At 35.1% G+C, this 24,987-nt stretch overlaps 1 protein-coding gene across 1 annotated transcript in view; it reads right to left on the bottom strand.

The window, feature by feature from the left end:
* The window catches only part of LONP2 (lon peptidase 2, peroxisomal), a 116,042-nt gene that overhangs the window by 61,233 nt on the left and 29,822 nt on the right, over positions 1-24,987 (bottom strand). Inside the window, exons 7-9 of the mRNA XM_074293324.1 lie at positions 24,704-24,962; positions 13,342-13,483; positions 2,283-2,433 (exon numbers count right to left, since the gene is read on the bottom strand). Coding sequence (XP_074149425.1) covers positions 2,283-2,433; positions 13,342-13,483; positions 24,704-24,962 — 552 coding nt within the window. The remainder of the gene's footprint in view (positions 1-2,282; positions 2,434-13,341; positions 13,484-24,703; positions 24,963-24,987) is intronic.

The following is a 24,987-nucleotide window of genomic DNA, read 5'->3' as shown; positions in this document are numbered from 1 at the left end:
TGAAGTGTTCAACCAAAGTGTGAATGACCACTTATCAGGGATCTCTGCATGGAGAAAAATTGTAATCTCAGATTCTGGGTCTATGGCTAAAAAATAACAACGACAAAAACAAAACTTCAATCAAACAAATGTAAACTGTAATTAAAAGGCAAAACAAAATAACTTCTCCCTCCCTCTTTAAATGAGTTTTTACTATTCTATAGAATACATACTCCAGAAAGATTACAAAAATTTTGTATAGCACCTGTGAATACATTTACATTGCCCTTCAAAGCCTGTAGACACAATTCCCCTGAACTAGAGAACTTCTTCATGATGTATAGCTTTCTTTTACAAACCAAAATTTAAAAATATGAATTGACAGAGCATCTGTTGAACAGAAAAGGAAGTTACTGAAACAGCAGAAAATCTAGAAAACAAGATGGCTAAACCTGCCAAAGAGAACATTGACATCATCTGTCCACCTCTTCAACAGCTGCTCTGGGTATTTCACTTTACAACAGTATGGCTTATGAAGCCTCTGCATTAATTTGAAGATCCCAGGCAATTTGGTCTCATTTGCTTTAAATTATTTTTGTCCCATCTATCATCAACATCTCCATATGTTTAAACTAAATATAGGAGCCTATAGGTCATTAACAAATGATTGGAAAAACCAAATATGGTCCATCCTATATCAAAATATAGATTTTATATCTCATAATCATTTTTGCTGTGACAAATCTTAGTCAGGGAAGCAGGGAGTATTGCTGCAAAGAATAAATATGTTTAGAGAACTTTATTCTCCATAGCTCAATGATGGTTAAGAGGATAAAGTAACAGTCTACAAATACTTAAGGGAGTATGTGCAAGAATGTTTGTGGCAGCCCTCTTTGTAGTGGCCAGAAACTGGAAACTGAGTGGATGCCCATCAATTGGAAAACGGCTGAATAAATTGTGGTATATGAATATTACAGAATATTATTGTTCTGTAAGAAATGACCATTAGGATGATTTCAGAAAGGCCTGGAGAGACTTACATGAACTGATGCTGAATGAAATGAGCAGGACCAGGAGATCACTATACACTTCAACAACAATACTATATATTGATCAATTCTGATAGACGTGGCCCCCTTCAACAATGAGATAAACCAAATCAGTTCCATTTGTTCAATAATGAACTGAACCAGCTACACCCAGCGAAAGAACTCTGGGAGATGACTATGAACCACTACATAGATTTCCTAATCCCTCTATTTTTGTCTGCCTGCATTTTGGATTTCCTTCACAAGCTAATTGTATATTATCTCAAAGTCTGATTCTTTTTTCACAGCAAAATAACTGTATGGTTATGTATACATATATTGTATTTAACTTATACTTTAACATATTTAACATGTATTGGTTAACCTGCCATCTGGGAGAAGGGGTGGGGGGAAGGAGGGGAAAGTTAGAACAAAAAGTTTTGCAATTGTCAATGCTGAAAAATTACCCATGCATATATCTTGTAAATAAAAAGCTATAATAAAAATTAAAACAAACAAACAAACAAATACTTGAGGGAACCAAATAACAAAAGTAGATGCTCTACAATGAATTTAAAATGACCAAAGAAGAAATTCAGCTGTCTATCAGGAACACTTCTCCTTAAGAGGAAGAATCAGATTACAGGATATCTTCCAGGGTGGAAGATCCTTCACTTAATACCTGGGAAACAAACCTCACAATCAGAAGATTTATTTTTAGAAACCCCAACCACTGGTCCTAAAGGAATGAACTTCTCCCTCCCCCCAACCAGAAAAACCTCACCTAACACTTCTTATGTTCTTGGAACTAATAAACACAATAGGGAATTCAAGGAAAGTCCTCTTTAAATGAGCTTTTACTATTCCATAGAATACATACTCCAGAAAGATTAAAAATAAATTTTATTATCTTTCACCTCTAGTATCTATTATTTTAGAAACTAGATAAAAAAAGAAATAATAAGTTGCTGTGACATTTTAATTTTATAAGTTTTAACTTATTGTAACAAATACCTACCCAAGAGGCTCTTGGGTTGGGTCTCAAAGTCTCAAGAAAAGTACCTAATTGATCTGCTATGAATTTTGTGATATACTTAGGAAAAAATTTTTTTTCTCAGTTAAAAATCCACTTAAGATCAAATCTGAAATCAAATTCAAAACTCCTTAAAGTTTTGATAAATTAATTCTTAAGCAGATGATTCTTTAAAAGGAATATTTGCTAGAAGACACAAAGCACAGAGATACTTGATGGTCTCATTTATGCATCAAGGTTACCTGGCACCTGGATGATTTCCATTCTGTCCAACAAAGCAGGTGGAATAGTAGCTGTAGTGTTTGCAGTAGCTATAAAGAGGACTTGAGAGAGGTCAAAGGCCACATTTAGGTAGTGATCTGTGAAGTTATGGTTCTGTTCTGGATCCAAAACCTTGAAGAGAATAAATAATGCAAATAACATTTATGTCTTGATAAGATGCACCTGATTCAAATCACAAACACAAATACCACACAGAAGAAGCCTACTATGTATATCTTTGCTTATCTTTTAAGTAACAAGGTTAGTTTTTGGAACACAGAAAGTGAAGCCAGGCCTCAGGCTTCAATCTCAAGTCTACTAATGAATCACCATGTGACTATGAAGTCATTAATCCTGTTGGACCTGTTTTACACTTCATAAAATGAAGCTAACACCTCATGTCAAATGATACATAAGGTAGGTGGATTTGTATTCAGAAATGCTTGGACAGGAGGTATAAATTATAATTGTAAACATTTTTTTTTCTGCCACATTACAGTGGAATGAAGGGGAAAATAAAAGATCACTTTAAGTGAACTGGCAAATATATCCTAATGAACATGTTAATAAAACAAAATGATAACATATTTATCTAGAATTTGAAATACATTATCTCATTTGTGTTCAAAACACAATGTATTCAAAACTGCAAGTATGATTATTCTTATTTTGCGGACAAGAAAACAAAAGCTTAAAGAAGTTCTGTGACGTGTCTAAGCATCATACAGCTAAGTCCTATCCTGGAAGTGAGAACTGAATCAAGATCTTTCCTGATTCCAGATACAGTCTCCTTTATGCCAATTGACACTTAAAAAACCCCAAGGTTTTAAACTCAAGATCAGGTGACTTTCCATGTGTGCTCCTAAAGGCTAAAATGTGACTCAAAAATGATCTGCTATGAAACATTAATAAATTAGTTTTTAAATGTTTGATTAACTCTGCTTTATTTATTTGCTTAAAAGGAAAACTGTCATTTTCTTTCCGTTTCTGCTCAGAATGGATACTACATAAACTCTTTTGGGAAGCTCATAATAAATTGCAAAGAAGCCACAGCCTTCAATACTTATAATTCCTTCTAGCTTTCTCCTGGCATGTTGGACATTTTCTGAACAAACTTTTGTTTTTAAAGACCTGGTGGGAGTGAGCAGGCTGTGGCACATTACCAATGAGCATCTGCATGCAAAAAGTTGTGTAAAACCAAGACTCTCAAGCCAAAGCATTCTGGATAAATAAAATAATTAACTCCCCTATAACTGTAGTCAAACCAAATAGCATTTGTTAAGAAGTTACTATGCAGGTAGGTCCTGTGCTTAACACTGAAGGGACCAAAAAAAAAAAAAAAAGCTTAGTTCACATTCTAATAAAGAAGACAAAAGTTAAATATAATCTAAAAGGGAAAGGCATTAGTAGCTAGGGAGAAGTTGATGACCTTTGAGCTAAATCTTGAAGAAAGTCTGGGAAAAGGAGACAGAGGTGAATGAGCAGAACAATCCAAGAATAGGAAACAACTGGTGCAAAGACATGGAGATAAGAAATGGAGTATCCTGTTCTCTGTCAACACAGTTCTATGATTTCCCTCAGGTTTGATGTTCAGTAGCACATAAGTAGCACACAAGCTGGTAGAAATAATCTAAGGATGGGTTAGTGACAGGACAAAGGAACAAGGGAATTCAGGATGGAGGACAATGTCAAGTTGATTCACTAACAGACTAAGATAGGAAAGGGAGAAATGTATAGCCAAGGTAGATGGTCTAGAAAAGAATGGGATGAGAATGATGGCAATGGAGATCACAATAAGAATAAAGAGCATGATTAGGGATTGTAAGGCATGGGAAAAGATGAAATGATAGAATGTTATGGTCAGATATGTGAATTTCAGAGCTGATAAAATATTGTCAGAACCAAATACAACACACATAAGTATAAAACAAAATCAGACTCAAATATAAGAATAGTCAGGGATCTAAGTTGCTTAGGTTGGGGGAGAGAGAGTAAATAATTATAAGCACTCTTAATGAACATAGTTTGTATCACTTAGGACAAGGAATATATTCGCATCTTAATGGAAAGGATTAACCAGAGATCTAGCAGCTGAAGAAGCCAAAGCATTCCTATGAAAGATCAACAAAGAACATTAATGTCTATACAGATATCAAAATATCTGTGCTTTAGGAAAGAAAAGACAAAATATTGAGAACAACCATCTAGTTTTAAAAGCCTAAATGAAAAGGGAAGGAACTTTGCTAAGACAATCTACAGCTCTTGATTTAATTCTGCATAGGAAGAATATAAATAATTCAAAAGGAGACTTACTATTATTGGCAGGGATTTCCTCTAGAAAATTACCAGAGAAATGAAAAAAAAAAAAAAAACCCTGAAAATTTGGAGGTTATATTATAGCTTCCGTGTCCATCCCACCCCTGGACTCATCCAGGGAAATACCAACCTTGGCAGATATGTAAATTAATTTTAAGATAACAAATAGATCTATCTATGCTGGCAAAGGCTTTGAATACTTCCCCCAAGAAGCTCATAGCCAATGTGAAATTAATGTTACTTCACATTAATACTGAAAAACCTTCATCAAGACTGGCATCAGTTGGGTGACCAAATACCACTTAGTTCTAAGTATTTCCAGATAATCACTTGCAATCTATGCCACTTAGGAGCAAGTGGACACTTCCATTACTGGGTACCCTGGGGCATTCCTAATATTATGAGCTCATGTGACTGAGAATTCTTGATGAGATGAACCACAGAAAACTATTTTGCCCTTGTCTTTTTCATAGTCAACTTTAATTATCACCCTCCTATTACAATTTAAAGTTTGCAAATCACTTTCCTCTCAACCACTGCATAAGTTAGATACTTGTTTCAAGTGATTAGTCTGGAATATAACCAGGTTAGTAAGATTAGTATGTGAGGTCGGTTTTGAAATCAGATCTCCAGCCTCTAAACCTAAGACCAATGCATTCTTCATTGTACTATACAGCTTCTCAGCTAAAAGAGATACAAAATAGGGATAAAATTCAAAACAAATGAAAAAACCTTAAAAAATGATTGCTTTTTCTTATGTGGAAAACACTGTCTTATTGAGAAGGATTATACTGAAACAAAAAGCCTTTATAGACTAGATTTCCCCCAAAGAAATTGCAAGGAAAGGTTAGTTTGTGTAGTGAAGTTTTTGCTTATTCAAATCACATACTGCCAGGGTTCATTATCCTTATCCAGAGTAGTTTGCTAAAAGGCAAAACCTTTTAAATTTACGATTTAAAAACAAATTATCTTCTAATAAATCTATAAAAGTTAGTTTCAGAGTAACCTTAAGTACAATTTCAATAGTTCTTACTATTTCTTTACCAGTTACTTTAGTGTTATCAAATAGATTGCCTCATTTTATCCTCACCGCATTTGTGAATTAGGTACAGTAGATATTATTATACCCATTTTACTTAGGAAGAGACATAAGCTAAGACCACTAATGGCAAGAATATAAAAAGGCTGTTACAAAACAGGACACAGTAGTAACATGAACAAAAAACCAGATGTACACTGAAAAGTAACACTGATTACAAGTAATACTCTGATTCAATATAAGGTAGTGGTGAGGAAAAAAGTATTGCCATTATGTGGACCAATATGGTATGTGGGCAGAGTCAAAACTAAAATTCAGGTCTATTACAGACTCAGAGTGCAATGCTAAGAGTATCTGAAGTATATTACTAATAACTGACCTCTAAGGTTCTTTAACTTTCAGGTATCACAATCCTATGATGAAATAGACTATAGCATAAAACTTGTTTGTTGTGGTGTAGTAGAAAAGGCACTCAATCCAAAGTCAGGAGACTGTTTTAATTCTGTCTTCTGCATTTACCAACTGCATAATAATAGGCAAATGACCAGCTCTGAGCCTTAATTTCCTTATCTATAAAATGGGATATTAATATAGTTCTAGTGTCCACTTTATAGGGTTGTTATTGGGATTAAATGAAAACTGGGGTGTGTGTGTGTGTATAGAGTTTTATAAAACCTAGTTACTTTTTCATGTCACACAAATTTACTACTCTTTAATCTTTTTCACTAATAAACTCCTGTTTTTCTCATCTAATGCCTCTCTATGCTTCTTATTTTCAGCTATATTATTGGTGTTACATTTCTATGGTCATCTTTCATATTACTTAAAATGGAATCGAAGCACGTCCCAAATAATTCTGCATTGTTGTCAAGATAATTTATCCTTTCCATTAAAGATGCGAATATATTCCTTGTCCTAAGTGATACAAACTATGTTCATTAAGAGTGCTTATAATTAATTACTCTCTCTTCCCCAACCTAAGCATACTTTAGGGAATTAGATAAAAAGAAAGCAAATGGTAATGTTCAATTTTCACCACTATAAATCTCACTAAAAACAGAAGCAACATTTTGGTTTAGAACTATGATAACAACATATTACAGGCAAACTTTTCATCACAACTGGACAGTAAATCTCTCTAGGCTTGTTTTTGCACAGTCTGGTCCCCTAAAGAGAAATTATAGTTTTCAATCATATAATTAGGCTGGCCAGCTATCTAAAAATCAAATTTACAACTGACTTTATGCTTTTATAATGTAATATAATTCACATACTATTATTAAAACCAACATCAACTGTCAATGATATTTCATTACTGAAAAGTCTTCTTGCACTCTAGGAGTGAGATTACAGCCATTGGGGGGGGGGGGGCTACTAATGGTTCTCAGTTTACTGTAGATTCTTCTCAGTTCTCCCAAGAGAACTAGGTATAGTATAGCCCCCAGAGCAGAAGCTTAGCACTGGTTAATGACATCCCATTTGAGGACAATCAGGAGGGTTTAGTTGTGAAGCTTCCTTTAAAGGTAAGGGAAAATGCAAGAGCATAGAAAGATAAAAATCTAAGAGAAAATCTAGACATCTTAAAAAACACAATAAGATTCATTTTATCCAGCAGTATGGGGCAATAAAATATGACCCTTGTGTAAAGTTTCCAAAAAAAGAATAGGTATGAACACAAACTTACCCCCAATTATGATATGATTTGGATTAAAAACCTTTATTTTAAAAATACAATCATCTCCCAGAGAAGGTTGGACTAAGGAGCAAAGAACAAATTTGCCTTTAGGCAAATTTAATTCCTTAGTTTCAGTTTAACCAGATAAATAGGGATAATAGTAGTTTCCCTATGTACCTCACCAGTAGTCAGGAAGATCAAATAAGATACTGTACGTGAAAGTATTTCATAAATTTTAAAGTTCATACAAGGGAAGTGGATTGTAATATGCTCAAGAAGAAATAATCTATTAAAAAATAGACATATACAAAATGAAGGGCAGTGGTGCTAAGGTTACCTGAGTGTGAATTACTTTAATTAGACAATCCATCTGAAAAAGTTCTAAGGAAAAAGGAATTTTGACAGAGGTAATGAAGCGGGTTGTGGTCCCTTTAAGAAACCATCTTTCCTATTGATTTGTGATTCCTTTCAGATTGATCTGTAATTCTTTTCAGATTCCCAGGCCCTCCTGGCTGAGGCATATCAGTCCAAGATGCCAGGGCCCTTGAATCACAAATCGATGAAAAGCCCCCCTTTGAATTCCAATAGGAGATCAGGCTTGTCCCAGCCCCCACTGGATCTGAGCCAACTTGGGCTCTCCCAGCCCCTACTGGTTCTGATCTGCTCCAGTTGTCCCAGCCCCCATTCTGATGATCCATTGGGAGGAGGGAGGTTTCCCAACCCCCACCAAGACAAGCAATATAATGAGCTTCCATCAAGTAAGATCTTTGCAGATGGACCTTACTCCATGGCTTACTCAGCTACTAGGACTTTTTGTCCACTGAGAACTGCATTCTCAGTGCAAAACTCCATTTTCCATTGATCTGCCTGCTGGAATAATATTCTTTTCCAGTATCATTCTCTTTTTATCCTCACCTATTTCCCTAACCAGACTTTATGTTTCCAATCCCCATAATAAACCTCTTTTTATCAATCTAGGTTTTCGGGTCTGTAAATTCCTTTATAGAGAACCTCTGTACTGCCAGAAGGGAGTCCCCAAAACTCCCTATCCTTGTGCCGAATCCTAAGAAGTTGCAGGGGAGCCAAACCTCTCCATTTGGTTCCCTGAACCCTGAACCTGCCACTAGACCTTATTTAACTCCCTGACCACCAGAAACCTTAATCTCATTTTGGTTCCCTAAATCTAAACCTCATCAGTAATATAAAGAAATATATACACACATATATGTAGGGAATCAGGGCAATATGGAAGTTCCAAGTCAGAGGATTTAGGTCTGGAAGAGGTATTAGAGATCATCTAGTCTATTTCCCTCATTTCTCCAGATTAGAGAACTAAGTGTCAAAGAGATTGTTTCTTGCCTCAAACACCTAGGCTTTTAATAAAGCTATGATTGAAAATCAGGTTAGTGGTTTTAAAGTCCAGTGTTCTTTCTACTATATAATTACTTTTGTTTTGCCTTTTTTTTTTTTTTTAGAATTTTCAATATTTATAAAATGTTTTTCCTCCAAAGCAACTCCTATGTAATACTTAACATTAGCTTGACTCTCATTGACAAAGGAACTAGCCACATGAATACTAAGTACTGAGCACTACAGCCAAGATCAATCCAAGACTCTGGATTTTATCACTCCTAGAATCAGTGAAGACAGAAGGCAAGACAGGGATTCAGAAAGGAAGGTAGAAGGGCAACAAAAGAAGTTTGCAGTTTCTTAAATAGAGCCCGACAGAAGTTTGAATTAAAAAGCTAGTGTCAATTTAAATAATTCTTTTTTTAAAAATCTAAGAACTATTTTGGAAAAACTAAAATTTTAGCTTTTTCTGGTTTAGCCTTTTCCTGCTAATTCAAGATGGGCTACCCCAGGTGAAGAAAACAAAATGTTGACTGTCTGGGATATGTCAAGTGGTGCTAATATACTTACTTTAAAAAAAAGTTTCTTTCTTTCTTTCTTTTTTTTTTGTCCCCTGAGGCTGGGGTTAAGTGACTTGCCCAGGGTCACACAGCTAAGAAGTGTTAAGTGTCTGAGACCATATTTGAACTTTGAACTCGGGTCCTCCTGAATTCAAGGCTGGTGCTCTATCCACTGCGCCACCTAGCTGCCCCATGCTAATATACTTACAAACACAATTAAATTTAAAGTGTGTATACAAAAACTCTATGCAAACTAAGGATGTATTAATTATTTGAAGAGTTCCATATTATGTAGATTTGAAAAAAAATTCTCCTCAGTTCATTAATAGTGCTTGCCACCTTTGTAGAGTATTTATGGAATCAAAACTATTTTTACCAATTTACCTAAATTTAATGGCAAAAGTCTGAATTTTGCAGAGATTATAAAGATGGAAAAATTTAATATATCTAATGTAAAATGAACACTTTAGGGCAAAATAACAGCTCTGGAATTTCCTGCTTGAATGTTCAAATGCACACAAAGACAGCTCTATATCCAGTATTTTATTACTACCAAACTGACTGAGCCTCAGGAAAACATAATTGCCTGCCTTTAGACTTGTTCTGATTTCCCTGCTTACAAACACTTACTTTCAAGTAGTTGGAGCCATTTCTATCTCCTCTCAACTAACTTTCAATAGAGGTCATCTAAATATAGAATAAATATTCCCTTGTTGACGACAGTAACTGGAACTAGGAAGACGTCCTGTTTTACTTGAGCAGTAACTCCATAGAAGTACAAGAACCAAACAAAGCCTGCAAGTTTATACTTTGAGGCTCAGCAGAAGCTCCCCTACAGGCACAGCGAGGTTATTTTAACAATTCACTCAGCCTAAAGGAAGGAGATCTTCACCTCCAGAAAATGTTCTCCACCCCCCCCCCATCACATCAACTAGTTAAGGTGTACTAAAAGGAAGGCCAGTGGTCATAAGATGGCCAAAATGTCATGGGCTAAAGATATGGGGGTTCTTCCCATACTCACTTCTGAATCCAACCTCCAGAAATTTCTAGGCCAGCCACTACCTGCTCCGGAAAGCCTTCCCCATTGCCTCCAGTTACTTTCCATATCTGTCTTCCCAGCAAATGGAAACAGCCACAACCATATTTCTCTTAGCATTTTGTAAGGACATACATTCCTCTTTAAACTCACGATTTAATATGTCTAAGGTATTACTAGACTAAGTTTTCATGGCAGAGTCTTTTCTTTTTCTCCTCCCATCTAAATGTTCCTTCTTAGATCAACCAATATTGAACTGTGGGTACCCTCCAAAATTCTCTCATGGGCTCTTTTTTTTTCTATATAATTTAACTCAGTGATCTTAGAGTTCTTATGAGAAGCTTATTATCTCTATGCAGAAAATTTCTAGATCTAGCTATCTAGCTCTAGGTATCACTCCTAAGTTCCAATTCCATAGCTCCGGCTGTCTGCTGGACATTTCAACCTGGATGTTCCCCACATATCCCAAACTCAGCATGTCCAAATAGAGCTCATTCTTTTTCCAAAACCTTCCCTTTTCCCAACTTTCCAGTTAATGTCCAGAGAATCATTAACCTCCCAATCTTCCAGTTTCACAATTTTGGCATCCTCCTCAAATCCCCACTCTTCATTCACCTCACATACATTTTTATCTCTATAATGTGATCCTTTCTTTCCATTCACTTAGCTCAGACATTCCTCTCCTCTCACTGACAAATTATAAGAGTCTTCAATGAGGCTTCCAGGTCTCAGCTCTCCTCACTCCAATATACCCTCCCATATAGCTGCTAGCGAGATTTTTCTAAAGCTTAAGTGTATCTATGCTACTTCCCTAAACAATAAATTCCTGTAGCTCCCTATTACTTTCAGGACAAAATATAAATTTCTCTTTTTGGTTTTTATGTTTTTTCCAACCTTTCCCTGCCTTCACATACTGGACAGTCCAAAAATTCTAGTTTATGACTTCCCAAATATACTCCATCTCCCATGGCTTTCCTCCAATCCTAGAATACTCTCCCTTCCTCATTTTCACCTCCTGAAATCCCTGGTTTTTTTTTTTTTTAAGACTCAGCACAAATGCCACTTTCTACAAAAAGCTCTGCTACTTACCTGCTGGACTTTCTCCTTTTCCACTCCTAGACACTTGAGCTTTTCTCACTAAGGTTATTTCCCCTTATGTGTTAACTTGTACATACCTATTTACATGCTGTCTTCCTTATTAATATCCAAGTTCTTTAAGGAGAGGGAAGCTGTTTGTGTTTTTGTCTTATTTATTTATTTTGGTTTTGCCAGCAGTACTTTGGATCTAATTTTGCCTTTCTATTCCCAGCATCTATCACACAATTCTGGCACTTAATAATGTTAGTCAAATTTTAATTTTATTTTTGACAGTTTTTGGTTAAAAGAGAGAGTAATTAAAGTAGATGTAGTCAAAATTTCCATTTTACTCTAAGATATCTGCATGTAATAAAGTTTTAAATGTGATGAATGTGTATGAATGTATATGGAATTCAGTTTTAACAACACTTTAAGACTGACTTCTTTTACCTCTGATTCTATATACTGTGTCAGACAAGATGATCTGGCATAAAATGATAACTGCTTCTGTACCTATATCAGGGGATGCACATAAATCTGGAAAACTGGCCATCCTGCATGCAATGGGGACTAAGCTGTTATCTACAGCTTGTGAATGCTCAGTGGGCTAGTTTTAGGATTGCCCAAAAGAATGCTTTTTAAATATTTCAGTATTGGAATATCCCTCCCCCACTGCTCCCCTGTCCCCAAAACACTCTAGAACATTGTAGACTATGATAATATAACCTACCAAATCTACACAATGTCCCAATATGAGTTAGACTGTTGATAAGTTTTCTGAATAATAAGCTACTATATGATTTTTTTATAGTTATATGAAGAATGGGATCATAAATCTACTATTAGAAGTGATCTCAGAAGTTACACAACTATTCCAAATTCCTCACTTTACATATGAAGAAACTGGGGATGAGAAAAGATTGGGACTTGCTTAAGGTCACCCAGCTAAGTAGGCGACAGAAGAAGAATACAAAGTCAAGTGTGACTTTCAGTTCAGCATTCTTCCACTACATTGTATCTTCCCAGAGAAACCTGGGCCATGATGTCACTTCACAGAAACCAAAGGAAATCGAGTCAGGGGCCTAGATAACCTCACTATTGCCTAATAGTGGGCTTTTTTTTTTTTTTTTTTTTTAAGGCCCAAACTAGGGTTTTATAAGACAGATAAAAAAAGTTTTTCCTCATTTAAGATAACCACATGATTGTGCTTTAGAGAAGACAGGCAAAGATAAACTCCTATCTAACACAATATCTGACATCTCCTTATAAGGTAGATGTTCAGCATCTTTTAAAATCTTCTTAAATCATTAATATTACTGTTCCATGAGCAGAGAGCTCAGTTTAAAAAAAAAAAAAAGAGTACACCATAGAGACCAATCATTTGCCAATGAGCACTACTACAAGTCTGATACTGTTCTAGGCTAAGAATTAAAAGATTAAAAAAATACAATTCTTCCAAGCTTATTAGGGGAAAAATAATGGTGTCTACAAACAGTTGCTAAAAAGCAAGTCAGCTACCACGAGTCATTCTGTGAGTCAAGTCTTCTGTGACTGCTACATCACCTCAGATTCTTTGAGATCACCAGGGTGATGACAGTTCTTGGAACAAAACATCTTTAGATTGCTATTTAGGAAATGGTTCAAGTCAGAGAAGAAAAAGATTTTCCCACAATGCAAATGGAGCTGATAAAAAACTGTTTAGAACACAGCAAGAGAACTGAGTGAAAATAAAGGTCGTGTTCATTTTGGTGCCTAGTGGTTTCAGGCTTCACTATGAATCAAGCTGTATAAACTCTAAATGTCATCAAGGTCAAATGCACTAGGAATAGAGAACCTATGAAAAAACAGAAGCATCTTTTTTAGTTATGTAAAATTGTCTCTCCGACCTGCACCAAAACATGTATGGTTCCTTTATTACAAAATTTGTATTCTATGAGCTCAATCCCTTACTTTCCTTAGCTATAGACTAAATCCTTCTAAGTCTTACCTCAAGCAGGGCAGCAGCAGGGTCTCCCTGCAGACTTTTGCCCAGTTTATCAACTTCATCTAACAGGAACACTGGGTTGTTGACCCCAACAGTCTTCAAGCCATTGATTATACGACCAGGCATGCTGCCAACATAGGTGCGCCTATCAGGAACAAACAGCAAATTCCAAACAATGATATCAGAAGGCAAGAACAAAACTTTTAGAAACCATAATTTAGGACTATAATAAAACCACTCAGTTTTCAGAGTACTATCTTATGATAGAAAAAAATTCTTCCTATTTATGTATAGTATACACATATTGTATTTGATACTATCATTCACTCAACCATCAAGCATTTATTAAAAGCCTACTATATGCCAGTTGACATAATAGGCTCTGGAAAGCAAAATATAATGAATGAAATAACAACTACTCCTAAAAAGCTTGTTCTAATGAGATGAACTCACATTCAAATATCATATGTAGTCTTAAATCTTCTTCAATGTTAAGAACATCAGATCTTCACTTTTTAAAAGAGATGGGTTTCAATAGCAATTTCTGTATCTAGGCAGCTGTGGAGGCACCGGGGCACTGGATCTGCAGTCAGAAAGACTGAAGTTCAAGTTTGGCCTCAGACCCTTATAGCCTTGTGACCCTGGGAAAGTCACTTAACCCTATTTGCCTGTTTCATTTGTAAGAGCAGTTAGAAAAGGAAATGGCAAACCACTCCATTATCTGCCAAGAAAACCCCAAATAGAATCAGAGAATCGAACATGAATATTTGTAAAGAGTTTTGAAAATCTTAAATCATCATATAACACCTATCTAGAACGCCACCTAGCTGCCCACTATTTTTAATCTTACAGGCCATCGGATGTTTCTCAAGCTCTAAGTAATAATAAATTTAATACTGAGACTTATTTTCTAGTGAACTCCCAAGAACTATTTCTTAGTTCTTTCAGGAGATAAATATATCTATAAAAATTTGATTTTATTACCAACAGAAATCAGAATTATCCAGATTAACTTGTGACACAGAGTGACTGTGTGACCTTAGCTAGTAAGTCACTTTATCTTTTCAGTACCCCAGGGAACTTTTTAGAAATATAAGATAATGAATAGTTGACAATGTGAATTGGAAGATTGTATTTCTCTAGTAAAGTCCTTTAAAATCCAGTGAGCAGGTTAGGTCAGGTAGAATTAGTTTAACTGTGAATTACTGAAAATGCATAACTCCAAAATTTTCATTTTGAATGATTAATATATGCTGATCTAATAAAATTTGCAACATACCAATGAAACAAGGGGTCCAAACTCTGCCAATTTTGATCTACTAATAAAGATGTAATTTCTACTTATATGCACTATGTGATACAGCCAAGTACAGTTAGATTCATCAATAAACATTAAAATTCCATAAACTATTTGGTCACTTTTAGAAAAAAGCCGCCTATACTATTTTCACTAGTGTACATATAACAAGAAATGTGAATAAACTTATCAAAATTAAAGAAAGTACTCTTTTAACAAAGCACAGGAAAATCTTGAGAGGAAGTGCTGTGTTACTAACCTAAGGTATCTCTCTAAGATTCTAAGTAATAAGCAAGTGGAAGCAGAAGTAAGGAAGCAGAAGAAGGAAGGTTCTATAATTGCAAAATCAGAGACTGGGACAAATTTTGCTAACTTTCATAACATTTTTGTAGCCTAAAACCACACCCAAACCAAATATTCTTGCTAAAAGAATAGAAAATGCTGACTGTTCAGAAGAGACTGCTACACAATGTAGTGAAGTACATGAGGGACACAAAGCAGATCCAAACATTGTCTATCACATGATCTGTAAAAAGTCAGCCAGAGTAAATAGTGTGACGGGAAAAGACAGGAAATCTCACAACCCTGTGAGGATGCTTCATATTCAGCAAAGGTGACAAATGTAGGGAATTAAATGCTGTAAAGCTTGTCCAATGAGAGTAAGGTAGGAGAAAATTCAGATTTATAATAACGTGGGAAGACAGAAGATATATAGAAAAGTGAGATCTTCAGAATTATTTCCTTATATTTATTTGCTGGGAGGTAATAGGGCAAGGAAAGCTGGGTGGTACCAAATCTGGACTCAGGAAGACCTTTGTTCAACTCTAATCTAGAGTCTTAACTTAGTGACCCTGGACAAGTCCCTTACCCCATTTCCTCACATACAAAATGAACTAGAGAAGGAAATAGCAAATTGATCCAGTGTCTCTGCCCAAGCCCCCCACCCGTGCTCCAAAGTGGACATGACAGAAGGGGAATCAAGTCAGCAAAGATGGGAAAAACCCGAGCTCACTTCTGACTTTTTGACATAAGAGTTGCATACAGCTTGTAAGCTCCCTGAACAATGGGAATCCCGGCCTCCTTATTTATGAAATGGAGATGCTACTACTGTCAGTACCTACTTCTCTGGACTATTATAATGAACTCACTATAAACCTCAGAAAATGTTATGTGAACATGGGGTATGATTGCTATGAAACAACTGTAGAGAAGTAAAAGGTATTTACATCTCAAGTCCTTTAAAGGTCACTTACTAGTGAAGTGTTAATATCCTTTTAATGGAAATTTTTGATAGGTAGCCTTCCAAAACTGTTTTGCGTCAGCTTAAAGTCTATGTGGAGAAAACCAAGGATTTTACAGCTTCCCTTCTTTCAGAAATGACTATTAAACATTATACACACATACATATGTATGTGTACATACTTGGCACTATAGTAAGATTTATATATACACACATATACACACTTCTCACATCATAATATACCATATATGCAGTATACATCATATAGTATATTCATTCTATAGTGAGATATGTGTCACACACACACACACACACACACACACACACACACACACACACACACACACAAACAATCTCACTATAATGCCAAGCTACCGAATCACAATTTTTCAGTCACTCTGTATTGCTGACAGAGAAGTACAAACTTAGTAGCCAATCGAGGGCCTACATAATCTGGCTCCAATTTGCTTCCAACTTTAATATGTAGTTTTATTCTACCAGATTCAACATACTATTCTCAACTGGGTCTTGTGCTTTCTCTTTTCTGTAGCTCTGCTTAGACATTTATAAGGTAGTTAAGTGACGCATTGGGTAGAATGCTAGGATTGGCGTCAGCAAGAACAGAGTCCAAATCTTGCCTCAGATACTTACTAAAGCTGTATGACCCTAGACAAATCACTTACCTTTTATGCCTCAGATTCCTTATTTGTCAAATGATGAAGAGGGTAGGTTCAATGGCCTCTAAGATCCCTTCTCTTAATCTTTGATCTTGGGGTAGCTAGGTGACCTGGTGGATAGAGTACCAGCCTTGAAGTCAGGAGGACCTGAGTTCAAATCTGGTCTCAGACATTTAACATTTCCTAGCTATGTCACCCTGGACAAGTACTTAACAAAGAAAAAAAGAAATAAGCCTTTCCTGATCCCTTTAAATGAAGAACTTTTCCCCTGTTGACTATTTTTGATTTATTCTTATATATTCATTTGTACAATTGTTTCTGACCCTATTTGTTTAAAATTTTTTTTTTAAATGCAATATAAGTGACATGAAGGAAAATGGAAATTTGCTATCTGGATTTCAATAAAAATTTTGTCTTGCAATATGGCCCTGAAAAATGAACAGCAGGATTTAACAAGTGTAACTACTGACAGACTTTGTCCTTGTTAATCTGGAAGCTTGGCAAGGTAGACTTTTCAGTCAGATCAACCATTAAAATCAAGTTCTGAAGTGAACTGAACTTTGATCCAGACCTCTGAATTGTTTTATTGCTGCATTCTTTTTCATTTCTATTTTTGTGTGTTTTATAATGTACACATTAGTATGTTAGCATATGCATTTAAATTATTAAAAAATACATATATTGTAAGTCTTTGCTCAATTTTTTTTTTAAACTGATGGAGAAGCAATCAAGAAAAGTCTGAAGAAAGCTCAAAGAAGTTGAAAAGAAAAAGAAAAGTTCAAAAAGAAAACTCAAAGAAGATTTTGTGCTTCTGTATATGGATTTTATGTTTTGTGATCTAATCTGATCTCTAGTTAGATAGAATATGTATTCATTTAATTCAATACCAGTAACTTTAAAACATATCAGACAGAAGAGCTGGGATTCTGAACAACATAGCAGCAGATACATTAGAAAATTATTAACAAATCTCACAAGTCAGCTGATTACTATTTGGCAAATAAGATATTCTGAGGTAACTAAGTAGCAACAGTGGATAGAGTGCTGGCCTGGAATCAAGAAGACTTGAGTTCAAATCTGATACTCGCTAACTGGGTGACCCTGAGCAAATCACTCAATCTCTGATTAATATTACAATTTCAACTATAAAGTAAGGATAATAATAACATCCACATTCCAAAGTTGTGAGGCTCAGATTAGATAATATTCATAAAACATTTAGCATAGCACCTGGCACATAGGTACTTAAATATTTGTTTCCTTCATTCCTCCCCAGGGGAAAAAAATATCTGGTAAAATTTACCAATAGCCATAGAAGTACCATACATATTTCATTTCTATAACCAGTTTGCTATTATTTGCTAAAGTATAAACTCCTTAAAGGTTGGCCAAGATTACTCTGTTCTGAACACTGCAGGATTCATTACTAATAAGTGTGACAAAGTATCCAGGAGGAAAGATAAAATGATAAGTGCAAAAGTTTTGTTTCATATGACTTGTTACATTAGACCAATTCTCAACTTGGCATCCATGAACTTGTTTTTAAAATGTTTTGTAACAGTATTTCAATATAACTGGTTTTCTTTGTATAACTCTGTATTTTATTTTATATATTTAAAACCCTGAAAAGGGTTCTATAGGTGTCACAACATTACCAAGGGATCCATGATACAAACAAGGTGAAGAATTTCTGGTTTGAAATCTTCTGTTAAAATATGAGTCTAAAGACAATGGTGGAAAGTGTTTATTTATATTTTCATAGCATTTCTCCATACATGACACTTCACTGATAGGTACCAAAAACTACTCAAATGAGATCCATATTATTTATCAATCCCAAGTTTACCTTTCTTGTCATGAATTTTAACTTGGTTTTACTTTATGATTTATTATATGCTTTCTAGAAATAACTACACAGTTCTAATGTATCAGACAAATTAATAGTAAATTAAGGGGTAACTATACCCCCCCAATAATCAAATAATGATTTTACTGTCTGCTCTAGATCTTCAGAAAGCTTAAAAATGTTTTCTGGTTTTAGGCCACAGCTAATAACCATCAAAATATAATCCTCAGGGGCAGCTAGGGGACGCAATGGATAGAGTACCTGCCCCGAAGTCAAGAGGACTGAGCTCAAATCTAATCAGACACTTAACACTTCCTATCTGTGTGATTCTGGGCAAGTCACTTAACCTCAACTGCCTCAGCAAAAAATCAATCAATAAATAAAAAATAACCCTCAAACACTTTTAAGGAATAAAGCATCTATTGATTTGCATTTCATTTTCAATTAAAAAAAACAAACAAATCTGTGATTTACTTGGGGTAGGTAACATTGTCTACAACTACAAAACTATCTACAAATACAAAACTGCAATTGCTCTCTAATAGCTTTAGCACTCCCAGCTCACAAAGCTATGATGTTGGAAACAGGACATGAAGCCACATCTTCCTAACTCCAAGGTCAGATCTCTAATTTATCTTCCTCATGATGCTTCATTCTGCTATTGTGAATATCAAATGAGATAGAACTTTTACACCTTCATTTTCAGTAAGAGAAGAAATTTATTCCCTATGTTCTATGGATAGTTTTTGAAGCTCACATTCAATTAAAGGGCTCTTTCTGATCAAGTCTGCAAAATTTCTCAAGAGCCTACTATGTATAAGGAGATCCCCCCTGTCTCATATTTTACTGGAAAAAATTGGAGGCCATTCATGATCTACTGACACTGGACTTCTTTGTTGTCCCTTGAACAAGATGCTCAATCTCCAGAATCTGTGCCTTTTTTATTGGCTGTTCCTCACGAGTTCCTCTCTTCTTCATCTCTACCTCCTGGTTTTCCTCAAGACCCAGCTAAAATCTCATCTTCTGTAACCCCAACACTAAGTTAATTAGCCACTTAAAAGAAGTGGGTACAGAAATATTATTAATGTAAACACACCACCAATGTCAGACAACTGAAAATCAAAGGAAAAAAAATGTACTTTCTTTTGTTTTTTTCTCCCTATCCCCCAAATCATGAAACAATGGAGAGGAGTCGATTTTTTTAAAAAACTATATTCCCAACTGACTATATAGTCCTCCAATAGATATCTGGATTAAATGGACAGAGATAAGATTGTGCATATGAGAAAGGTAAGTCATGAAAATCAATGTGATGCATTTTAGAGAGCTGGGAGATGTTTGTTAAAGCAGCTCTCTTTTTCTCTGGCAATTTTAAGACAACAGAACAGTAGTAGCTACAGAGAAGCTAAGGAAAAACAAGAATTCACATGGATGCCAATAATAAGCACGTGATGAGTACTCACCTAGCAAGATATGGATGTTTCCAAAATACATCTTTTAGACTGTCACATGGAGTCAAATGTGATCCCAAAACCCACCCCATGGCTGCAATTTGACAGATATACTACTTTTCTTTCTGGAAGGTACAGTGACAAAACTGAGCTGCAAATGTCTATTTGCTATCTTCAAATAAAATGTTTTCAAATAAACTTTCTAAACGACTTCTGTACTTAAGGAGGTATATAAGCAATTCAATCCAGTGGCATACCAATAGATAACATTAATTTCACGCTGAATATGTTAAGTTTCTTAGCACCCACCAGCTATAACTATAATCTATTCATTAAAAAATGAATAGCTGAATCCAATTCCAATTGATCAATGATGGACAGAATCAGCTATACCCAGAAAAGGAACACTGGGAAATGAGTGTAAACTGTGAGCATTTTTTTTTTTTGTTTTGTTTTTTACCTTCCGAATACAATTCTTCCTTTGCAACAACAACAACAAAATTCGGTTCTGCACATATTGTACCTAGGATATACTATAAGATATTTAATATGTATGGGAATGCCTGCCATCTAGGGGAGGGGGTGGAGGGAAGGAGGGGAAAAATTCAGAACAGAAGGGAGTACAAGGGATAATGTTGTTTAAAAAAAAAAATTACCTATGCATATGTACTGTCAAAAAATGATATAATTATAAAATTAATAAAAAAAATGAATAGCTGGTGGATGTAAAATAAAAAATTTTTAGTGGTAAAAATTCCAGCTTTTCTCATTTGTTTCTTAAAATAAGAGATATGATGTTTTAAACAAATATTTTGATCTCCACTTCTGCAAAATTATTTATAATAGCTCTTTTTTTGAGGGGACAAAGAACAGGAAACTAAAGGGTATCCATCAGTGGGGTGACTGATCAAATTATGATATGTGAAGGTAATGGAGTAGTACTGTGTTGTAAGAAATGATAAAAGAGAGAGTTTTAGAGACATTTTGGAAGATTAGTATGTACTAATGCATAGAACAATTATCCAAAAACAACTCTGTAAAGACCAACAACTTTGAAAGACCTAACAACACCAATCAATGTAACGATCAACCAATGACTTATAATGAAACATGCTATCCCACTTCCTGACAGGGGATGATCTCTGGTTTTAAAGTAAAATACATTTTTTGGACATGACCAAAAAGGGGATTTATCTTGTTTATCATATTCATTTTAAAGGTTTTGTTTTTGTTTTTCCAAATTGGGGGGGGGGGAGGAGAGAAGGAAAAAGGAAAACAGAGGGGGCAAGATAGAGAAAATAGATTTTTATTCATTGAGAAAATAAAATTACATTTTTTAAAAAAGCAACTATTTTAGTCCAATGTTAAGACTCCCCCCCCCCCCCATATATATTGTTCCCTTCACATCCATGCAAATCTTTTGGGGTGGAAGGGAAGGAGGAATGGGAGAGAAGAGTCATTTAATAATCTCATTTAAGTCTTTATTTATTGTAAGCAGTGGAGCCACTCAAAAGAAAAGCCAATCTATTCAGATCTAGAAAAGAATGAAGGTTTCATGCCTTTTGCCAAATAAATTTTAAAAGAGGGAGGTAATAAGTGAAGGAATCATACAAGAGGATTCTATATAATACAGAGGAAAGAGAAGGCAATGCTGAAGAAGAGAAAGATGAGTAAATCAGTGATGGGTTTAGGGATGGTTTGCTCCTATATGACTGGTGATCAATAAAGGGATAGGGAAAATATAGGTGGTGGGAGATTGTTAGCCATGGAGGTATTAGTGAATGACATATGAAAAATGAAGTTTACAGTGTACAAAAGGGGTAAGGGATGGGAAGCTATTTCAGCTTAGTTTTACAGATAGAAAATTGAGACCCAATGAGGTTTAATTATTTGCTCAAGGTCATATAATTAATAAGTGGCAGAGATGAAACTAGATACCTCTGACACTAAATCCAGTGCTGTAGGCAATCCACTAGACTGTCTCCCCTCCCAAAAACATGGGTGTGGCTTAAGTTTGATCTCTGGAAGAGAATATCATTTTTATTTGGATAAAAGCAAGTAAGTTGGAATTCAACAGTAAACTAGAATTTAAATATTATTTTGTCTATTTTTCCATCTATATCAACATATGGTTTGTCTCTTTTCAAAGATTTCACTTTGAGGAGTCTATATATGAAGTCTTTTTCAGAGCTTTCCCACCAAAAAAAAAATCTGTTTTTCATGGTCTTGGCACTCAGTAAGAAATATATATTTTAATGTGATGTGCTTTAGAAATTTCAATTGTTTAAAAAACATTAACAAAGAAAAAAAATGTAGTTTCTAATTTTTAGCTTATCCTATTTGGGGGTCTTTGCTGAAAGATTATACTTTTATCACTCAGTATAAAAGGAATTGAGAAAAGCAGTTCTGGTACAGAATCATGTAAAATGTGATCCCATGTGTTTGCCATCTTCCCCAATTTCATATTCAATATTTTACTACCATCGCCACTATTCCCATATTGGCAATGGAGAAAAATTAATTCTGAGCTGCTTTCACTCCTGATCTTCAAGCCATGGGATCAGAAAATGCTTTCTATGTTGCACAACTGAATCCACCATGGATGGGGCACATCCTGTCCTAGAATTAGTTACTTTTGCAGAAGTGGTTTTTTTGTTCTTTTGCTTTCTTGTGAAAGTAAACAACAGCCTCTAGTGGCTTATGTGAGAATTAAAACAAAACAAAATCAACTAAAAACATTCATTCTCGACTGAGTAAAAAGTTTTATTCACTGAAATTTTTCTTCCTTTTTTTAACATGTAGAAAGTTTTACTTAAACAATCAATCAACAAGAATTGATCAAAAGCTTAGTAGGTATCAGGCACTGTGCTAGGCACTGGGGGACCAAAGCTGAAAATGAAATTGTTCTTGATCTCAAAGATATGCTATCATACATGCTATCAGGGGGATAAACATATATATCTATAAGTATGTACACAATAATAAGAAAATAAATATGAGGAGTCCTAAAAATCAGGGGAGATGGGGAGAAAAGTCAAGAAAAGCTTTCTACAGAAAGTAGTGCCTAAATTATAATTTGAAGAAGTAGTTCTTTGTCCTTTCTTATTCAACCTAGTAAATGAAAAATGTCATCAATTATCTACTTGGGGTGAGGCAACTTCTATTGTAATGGAAAAGGAAATACACACAAAATAAAGCACTCAAGTTCAGAGAAAGCTTTCTACTTTTCAAATACTTTGCTTGCAATATGCTCATAACATAATCTATAGATCTCTTTGACAGTTAAACAGTGATAGAGAGATCTTAACTTTATGTTGTAAACACACTTTGTCATTTTTTTTTTAATTTAAAGAAATTGATAATGAGTAATGCAAAAGTCGATGTTAAAACAAAGGAGTCTCATAGGGAACAATAAAGTGCTATGTCAGTATAAGCTATTATTGGGAAATAAGTCTTGTATTTTAAAAATGAATTACTTGCTTGCTCTTATAACCAAGGTGTCATAGAAGTTCACAGATAAGACTTGCTATTACTTACATTTTTATGTTCTAAACAGATCTTCTCCATTTTGAAGTTTAAACAAACAAACCAAAAAACTCAAAACAAAAGTCAACTAAATTGAAGTAAACATAAAAAGGACTCCCACAACTTTTAAAATTTTTAATTATAAAGATTATAAATTAACATTAGTTCAATGGAATTTTCTCAGTGTAGAAGACATCAGATAGTCTTGATAAATGTAACACATTGAGAAATCCTTTTCAATTCTCACAGTGTTAAGGAGCCCTTCAAGTGGCAGTCTAGACAGAATTTTCTTACTCTACAAGCAGCTACCTAGTTTGTTCCTTCTTAAACTCCCAATGAATGAAGTAGTCAGAATAACAGGGTCATGAGGCATGGTATGAATTCGAAGTGTGAGATAAGGATCAGTTAAAAGGAAGAGTGTGAGGGGGAAAAATAAAAATGAAATTAGAGAAAAAGAAGAGGTTGGAGAGTTCAACTCTCAGAAACTCGAGGAGTAAGAAGGCAGATTTTGGGGGGAAAGGGGGTCTGGCTTGTATAGGGGTGATCCTGATGTGAAATCTCCCTCCACTGCTATAGATCACTATTATAACTACATGTTATAGCCTTGGAGAGCTGCTAAATAAGTAGTCAAGTGACTTTGTCCAAAATCTCTCAGTCAGTATGTGTCAGAGATAGACCCTGAACTTGGGTTTGAATTTATGCAGCCTTTTATCCACAACACTCTTGTGTTGTTTTATTAATTTTAATAAAGGAATATTTATACCAAAGATACTTAAGTTGTGCACAACTATGCAATCAAATGGGAAACAATGAAATTATAGACTGTTGATTGACATTAGAATGCTATTATGTATGCAATAAATGTCCAAAACTATTTAAATGTAAGCTGTCATTTATACCATTAAATGGCAGCATGGGAGAAAGGTCTTTTGGTTGGTTAGTTTTGTGCTGCCATGAAAAACATAAAATTTTTAAGAGCAGAAAAATTCATATGCTCCTAAATTTCAAGAGACACCCTAATCCAAAGCTAAATGTGTTGGTCTCTGGCCTAATGAGTCTTAAAGAGAATATTGTTTTCCAGCCCTGAAGAACTTGATCTCTTACTCAAATGGAACATGAAGAGAGCTGGTAAATCTGTCTCCAACTAAGCTGAGACATTATTTAAACCATCTTTTGAGGATAATTTAGCTATGAGACTGTGAAGATAGAGAGCTAAAGAAATAGCACATTAACAAAAAGGAACCCTTTAAAACAGGTTTTTTTTTTTTTTTCTGCCTCAACTTTTAAAAAAGCCAGATGACAGCTTAAAGAGTGAACTAAGAGAAATACCTGTGTCCTCGAATGTCCGATTGATCACATACACCTCCCAGTGCAATCCTGTGAAATTCTCGACCCAAAGTCTTTGCTACTGATCTTCCTACACTTGTTTTGCCCACTCCAGGGGGGCCAACAAAGCAGAGGATTGGGCCCTTCAGGTTGTTCTTCAGCTGCCTGACAGCTAAATATTCCAGAACTCTCTTCTTCAATTTGTCCATGGCATAATGGTCATTATCCAGAAGAATTCGAGCTGCCCGGATATCAAGGCGGTCTGTCAAACAATAGAATTGAATAAA

Source organism: Sminthopsis crassicaudata, chromosome 2, assembly GCF_048593235.1.
Source record: "Sminthopsis crassicaudata isolate SCR6 chromosome 2, ASM4859323v1, whole genome shotgun sequence".
Classification (NCBI taxonomy): Eukaryota; Metazoa; Chordata; class Mammalia; order Dasyuromorphia; family Dasyuridae; genus Sminthopsis; species Sminthopsis crassicaudata.
Note: the sequence above shows the minus strand (reverse complement) of the source record. Positions and strands in the feature narration are given on the sequence as shown.